This window comes from Podarcis pityusensis (assembly GCF_964106645.2).
Source record: "Podarcis pityusensis genome assembly, chromosome: 18".
NCBI lineage: Eukaryota > Metazoa > Chordata > Lepidosauria > Squamata > Lacertidae > Podarcis > Podarcis pityusensis.
Genome location: NC_138043.1, coordinates 11,088,465 through 11,095,499, shown reverse-complemented (window position 1 = coordinate 11,095,499; position 7,035 = coordinate 11,088,465). Strand labels below are relative to the sequence as shown.

At 51.0% G+C, this 7,035-nt stretch overlaps 1 protein-coding gene across 1 annotated transcript; it reads left to right on the top strand.

The window, feature by feature from the left end:
* Positions 1–76: 76 nt before the first annotated feature.
* TMEM221 (transmembrane protein 221) lies at positions 77–6,426 on the top strand. The gene is made up of 3 exons (XM_080989171.1): positions 77–605; positions 4,807–4,892; positions 5,813–6,426. Exons 1-3 carry the CDS (start codon positions 295–297, stop codon positions 6,331–6,333), a joined length of 918 nt encoding a protein of 305 aa, XP_080845297.1. The 5' UTR covers positions 77–294; the 3' UTR covers positions 6,334–6,426.
* Positions 6,427–7,035: the final 609 nt, after the last annotated feature.

Below are 7,035 nucleotides of genomic sequence, written 5' to 3'. Positions count from 1 at the left end.
GAAAATCAGAGCCGCGACGGGAATCTGGGTGCGGGTCAGGCAGCCCCCGCGCGAGCCCCCTTTCCTGGCTCCGGGCTCCGCGGCAGTTGACCGATTTCAAGGCGCTAGTCCCTTAGGCGCGCGAGCTGCGCAGGCGGCGCCGCGACGGGCGACCGGGGGGCGGCAGGATCGGACCACCCCTTCGAGGCGCCTCCCCGCTCTTGCTCTCTCGCCTCCGCCTCCCGAGCGCTGCCTGGACGGCGCACAGGGACCTTCTCCCGTCTCTCGCTCTCCCCGCGGCCCCGATCCGGCCCCATGCCGGCGCCCCCGCCTTCCCCCTACGGGCCGCGCGCCCTGGGCGCCCTGCTGCTCTTCGGCACCGTCTCCGGCCTGATGGCCGTCCTGGCGTCCACGCTCATCTTCCAGATCCAGGCGGGCAGCCGGGCCGGGGCGGCGGGCGCGGCGGGTCTCCCCGAGGGGGCGCGCCGGGTGCTGCTGCCGCTGTCGGCGGTGCTGGCCTCGCTCTGCCTGGTGCTGAGCCTCAGCTGCCTCCTGCTCAGCCTCCTGCACGGCTACTGCGGCGCCGAGCGGTGCGCGCCCACGGGGGGCGCTCTGGGGCCCGACAGGTGCGTACTCCCAGGCCAAGAGGTGCGGGGCTCTCCTGGGGCGCGGGGGGGACGGGGCATCGACCCGAAGTTTGCTTCTTTGGGCGGGAGGGGGCTCTTGAGCCATCTCGAATAATAATAATAATAATAATAATAATAATAATAATAATAATAATAATAATTTATTATTTATACCCCGCACATCTGGCTGGGCTTCCCCAGCCACACTGGGCGGCTTCCAACAAAATATTAAAATGCCGTAATGCATCAAACATTAAAGGCTTCCTTAAACAGGGCTGCCTTCAGATGTCTTCTAAAAGTCTGGTAGTTGTTGTTCTCTTTGACATCTGATCGGAGGGCGTTCCACAGGGCGGGCGCCACCACCGAGAAGGCCCTCTGCCTGGTTTCCTGTAACCTCACTTCTCGCAGTGAGGGAGCCGCCAGAAGGCCCTTGGAGCTCGACCTCAGTATCCAGGATGGACGATGGGGGTGGAGACGCTCCTTCAGGTATACAGGACCGAGGCCATTCAGGGCTTTAAAGGTCAGCACCAAAACTTTGAATTGTGCTCGGAAACGTACTGGGAGCCAATGTGGGTCTTTCAGGACCAGTGTTATGTGGTCTTAGCGGCCGCTCCCAGTCACCAGTCTAGCTGCCACATTCTGGATTAATTGCAGTTTCCGGGTCACCTTCCAAGGCAGCCCCAGGGAGAGTGCATTGCAGTAGTTCAAGCGGGAGATAACCAGAGCATGCACCACTCTGGCAAGACAGTTCGCAGGCAGGTAGGGTCTCATCCTGCGTACCAGGTGGAGCTGGGAGACAGCTGCCTCGGACACAGATTTGACCTGCGCCTCCATGGACAGCTGTGAGTCCAAAATGACTCCCAGGCTGTGCACGTGCTACTTCAGGGGCACAGTTACCCCCCAAAGACCAGGGAGTCCCCCACACCAGCCCGCCTCCTGTCCCCCAAGAACAGTACTTCTGTCTTGTCAGGATTCAACCTCAATCTGTTGTTTTCCTATCCTGAGCTGGTTTGGAAGAAAAGCGAGATACAGTCATAGAATGGCAGAGTTGGAAGGGACCACGAGGGTCATCTAGTCCAACCCGCTGCAAGGCAGAACTCTTTGGCCCACGTGGAGCTTGAACCCACAACCCTGAGATTAAGGGGTCTCAGGCTCTACCAGTATGTATGAGATATAAATGAAATCCGTCCACCCATCCAAGGAACTCGCCGTAATTAACTCGCCATGGGCTTCTGGGGTCTTGTAGCGCCCGAGTTTATTACAGGTCTTCCAGAAGAAAGGCCTTCTTCTGAACACGCGACTCAGAGGCCGGGGTCTGGCTCACCTTCGTCAAAGGTGGCTGTTCATGCCCCCACCTCTCCTTGCCCCTTGCAGCCCTCCTCCAAATCATTAACCAAAAGCATGTCCAAATTGTCTCCGAACACGAAAGAAACGACGGCATCCGCCATGCATTACATGCGTTAGCACGGCTCAGAAACGACACGCTGGGATGTCAGAAGGTCAGGGTTAAATTGCTGGAAGCAGAAGGCAGAGAGCAAGTTGGCTGAGCTGGTGCCACAACTGCAGGTGTTTAAGATTCAAGCGGGCATTGCCTTGGCACTTCCCTGAAGGTCATCATAAGGTCTAGAAACTTGGATTTCTAAACACGCACACATCCAGTCATAATGCCTAGACTCAGAAACATAGAATCATAGAATTGTAGAGTTGGAAGGGACCCTGAGGGCCATCTAGTCCAACCCCTGCAAGGCAGGAATATTTTGCCCAATATTTTGCTCAAACCCATGACCCAGAGATTAAGAGTCTCATGCCAGATTTTTAAATTTACAAAATGTACGTACTGCTTGATTGTAAGCTAACCTCTGGTTCACAGGGATGTACAGCAATTCGTTGAAATTAACAGGTACTTTTATATATTCAAAGGATAAAAATCAATATAGATTCATAGCACTGTAGAGTTGGAACGGATCTCGAGGGTTATCTAGTCCAACCCCTGCAATGCAGGGATCTTTTTGCCCAACACGGGGCCCAAACTCACAGCCCTGGGATTAAGAGTCTCATGCACTACCGACTGAGCTGTCCTAGAAGCATGAGACACATCAGTGCATGTCCAACATCATGAGATCTAGATACTTGGTTTTTTAAACACACAGACACCCACAGTCATAGGGACTAGAAACTTTTCATGCATGTCAAGTGTCAGAAGTCTAGAAACATGTTTTAAACATATACACACACACACCTAAGTTCTACAAACTTCCATAGACCTTCTAAGTGCCCCTATTTTCCAGGGACAGTCCAGGACTTACAGAAGCCATTCCAGTTTCTGATTTGATCCTGGAATTTCCCGCTTCACCTTAGGACATTTCATCAGAGAAATGTTGGAGGGCTGGAGTTATATGACCCCCCCTGCCCCGAGCCAAGGAGATAAGTAACTAGACAACCTTTAGAAGACATCTGAAGACAGTCCTGTAGAGGGAAGTTGTTTAATGTTTAATGTTTTATTATGTTTTTATATATGTTGGAACCCACACAGAGTGGTGGCAGCAACCCAGTTAGATGGGCAGGGTATAAATAATAAGATTATTATTATTATGCAATAGGATGCCCCTATTTTCATTGGTGAAATATTGGAGGGTATGCTTTCATGAATGTGGCGTAGTGTCATGAGGTCAGAAACATGGGTTTTTAAACACACATACACACAGGTCTAGAAACTTGCATGCACATCTTGTACCACAACAAGGTCTAGAAACAAGGTTTAAACATTCACATCTCCATAGTGATAAATACTTGATTTAAAAGCCACACATACCCCAGATTCAAGCAGGCGTTGCCATGTCTATGATCAAAAGATCCAGAAACTTTTTTTTTTTTAAAAAAAGCATTCGCTCACACAGCCAGATTCAAGCAAGCATTGCCCACACATTTTCACGCACGCTGTAAGGTCCAGAAGTTGAACCAGATTGAAGTGGGCAATGTCAAGTACTGTCAATAAGGCCTAAAAACTTAGGGATTTTTTGCCTTTTTTCTTAAGAAAAGCCATAGCTGGTGAACCATCATGTGGTCTAGAAACTTGGTTTTTTAAAAACAGCAACAACGCATTTGCAGGAAGGACAGATTTGACAGCCGCTGCTGCAATTTCTGTACTTAATCAGCCATTGCATGATGCTGGCTTTTACGTTACTCCGCAGAGTGCTGGGGCCCCCCATCCGCACCCATCCAAAAATTCCTGCCGTATGAGAAACTCTGCTCATTATCCCTCCAGCTCACGTCCGCCAACTTTTCCCACATTGCCGCTGTCATTCTGAATTACCACTTTGAGGTTTTCTTTTCTGAGATTCCCCCCTCCCCTCCATGCTTTCTCTGCCTGTTTCATTTTCCTTTTTTTCTCTCAGAGTTTTGCAAACAAAGTCTGTCCAGGCCTGCAGCGAACCCCCCTCCTTTTTTTCGGAAAGTAGGGGACGGTCAAAACAAAGCTCTCTCTATTCTTGGGGACAATGGCAGGCGAGGAAGGAGCAGGCAGGGCGTCCAATATTTTCTCTCTGTTCCCAAGACACCGTCCCTTTGCAACATTGCGTTTTTTAAAAACACCATTCACGTGGGGGCATCTGTCGTCCCCCCCCCCATCCTCATCTCCACAGTTACCGATTGAGGTGCAAATATTTGATTTATTCTTGGGGGACGCTGGGGGTTAACATCACACTCCTTCCAGAAAAGAAACACCCCATGTCCTGAGGAAACACTTTTAGGACAAATATTTCTCAAAGCTTTAGCATGAGCCGGAGGGGAGTAAGGGGTCTTACTCAAAGGAGACGCGTTGAAATCAAGGAGCCAACGTTCGCCAGGCCTGTTGAGTTTGGCAGGTCTGCTCAGTGGTCTAAGAAGAGCACTGCCGGGTCAGAGGGAGGGAGAAGGAACAAAGGATTTGGGAAGGGGCAACACACAGAGCACACCATGCATTAGAATCATAGGGAAGGGACTCCCAAGGGTTATCTAGTCCAACCCACTGCAATGCAGGAATCCCAGCTAAAGAACCCACTGCTTAGCTCGGTGCAGTGTGTAATCTCTTTGGGGCAGAGACCCCCACCCCCTGCTTCGCTGATGTAACTCCCTAAAGCTCGAGGTGATATCACGGAGGCGTTGCATATAAATACATGAAAATGAATTAACCACAGGTTTCTGTTCCTTCCTCCTGCCGCAGGGGCGACTGGTTCCTCGTGGACAGCCGGAAGGTGCGTCACGTGGCTGTGGGCCTGTTTTGCTGCGGGGTCTCAGCCTACCTGGCAGGTGAGTTTGGCTCCTCCCCCTGCCCACTCCTTAGACTAGCTCTTGCCCGCCCTCTGCTGGTGAGACCAGTGCAAAAGTGCATTCAAAGAAAGCTGGCTCTGATTCAGGAACCCTAGAATTGGAAGGGACCCCGAGAGTCATCTAGTCCCACCCCCTGCAGTGCAGTAATAATAATAATAATAATAATAATAATAATAGTAATAATAATTTATTATTTGTACCCAGCCCATCTGGCTGGGTCTCCCCAGCCACTCTGGGCGGCTTCCAACAAAGATTAAAAATACATTAAAATGTCACACCTGGACAGGGCTGCCTTCTGATGTCTTCTAAAAGTCAATTGGTTGTTTATTTCCTCGGGCGTTCCACAGGGCGGGCTGTAGTTTACTGTACAGACTTCTTTTTTATCACTGATGTATACAGTGGTACCTAGGGTTACATACGCTTCAGGTTACAGACTCCGCTAACCCAGAAATAGTACCTCGGGTTAAGAACTTTGTTTCAGGATGAGAACAGAAATCATGCTCTGGCGGCGCGGCGGCAGTCAAATGTTGTTAAAGCAAACCATGGTTTACTGTGCAAGCATTATCTTTTTTATATATATAAAAAAATCACTGCTGCAGATTTGTTGAAATGGGTTGCCATATTTTGAAGAGCAAGAAGAGGACACATTTGTCGACTTTAACTTTGGATCGCTATGACAGCTCTCATTTTACATACCCATGAAAAAGAGGTTGTGCCTAGGAAAAAGAGGATATATAGCAACCCTAGTTGAACAAACCGCAGTGGCATCCTGTGCTGTCCAAACACAAGTCAAACCTGGTTAAAGCAAACCGTGGTTTACTGTGTCGGCATTCTCTTTTTTACCTGTATGAAAAACCACTGCTGTGGATTAAATTGCATCCTCTCCCCTTCGATTCCAGCTCTCTCCATGTACATGCTGGTGCAGTTTGAGACTGAAACCGGGATCACCAGCGCCTGCGTCCTTTCATCGGGCATCTTGGTCCTCTTCATCACTGTGACGCACGCCCTGATCCGCGCTGCCAAAGCCACGGGGCTCAGCCAGGGCGAGCTCTCACACACCCTCTACGAGAACGACTCGGCCCGTAGCGGGGAGCTGCCCGCTGCCCCCCTCAACAACACCAAGGGCATGCCTGCTCCCCGGCCACGCCCAGAGATCCACCGGGAGTTTTCCTACCCGCCGTTCCTTGAACAGAAGTCCCACCTCACCACACCAGCCAGCAGCAACATCACCTCGTCGGGGAGCGCCGAGCTAACCCTGGAAAAGGATTGCTACAGTGCTCCCCGGATGCACCGGACCCTCTCGGTGGAGTCCGGCCTCCTGCAAACCCACGGGAAGCCATGGAACGGCGTCACACAGGAAATGAGGAATGTGCTCTCACGCAAAACGGCGGGCACGGGGAAAGATTCAACCTTGGTGTAGAAAACGTAGGTAACCCGTCTCTGCAGAGGTGTATGGGGAGCCAGCTGGTTCTCTGGAGGCCTCTCAGCTATTAAAGACGTTTACTCTTCCTTATTCCCGCAGCCTGGTTAATTGGCGGAACTCCCTGCCACAAGGTGGTGGCCGCTCACATATGAGGTTTTGAAACGACAACAACATTATTATTATTTGTAAACAACAACATTATTTGTACCCCACCCATCTGACTGGGTTGCCCCAGCCACTCTGGGCAGCTTCCAGCATATACAGAAACACAGACCACTTACAAACTTCCCTATACAGGGCTGCCTTCAGATGTCCCCTAAAAGTTGTATAGTTACTTATCTCCTTGAGACCTGAAGGGTGTTCCACAGGGAGGGCACCACCACCAAGAAGGCCCTCTGCCTGGTTTCCTGTAACCTCACTTCTTGCAGTGAGGGAACCACCAGAAGGCCCTCGGCGCTGGACCGGGCTGAACGATGGGGGTGGAGACGCTCCTTCAGGCATACAGGGATGAGGCTGTTTAAGGTTTTAAAGGTCAGCACCAACACTTTGAATTGTGCTTGGAAACGTACTGGGAGCCAATGTATATCCTTTAAGGACCGGTGTTATATGATCCTGGCAGGTGCTCCCAGTCACCAGTCTGGCTTCCGCATTCTAGATTAGTTGTTGTTTCCGATTCACCTTCCAAGGTGGCCCCACGGA

Coding starts and splice junctions, on each gene's coding strand:
- TMEM221 (XM_080989171.1), top strand. CDS start 295: ATGCCGGCGCCCCCGCCTTCCCCCTACGGGCCGCGCGCCCTGGGCGCC. Junction 606..4,806: donor GGCGCTCTGGGGCCCGACAG/GTGCGTACTCCC, acceptor CTCCTGCCGCAG/GGGCGACTGGTTCCTCGTGG. Junction 4,893..5,812: donor GGTCTCAGCCTACCTGGCAG/GTGAGTTTGGCT, acceptor CTTCGATTCCAG/CTCTCTCCATGTACATGCTG.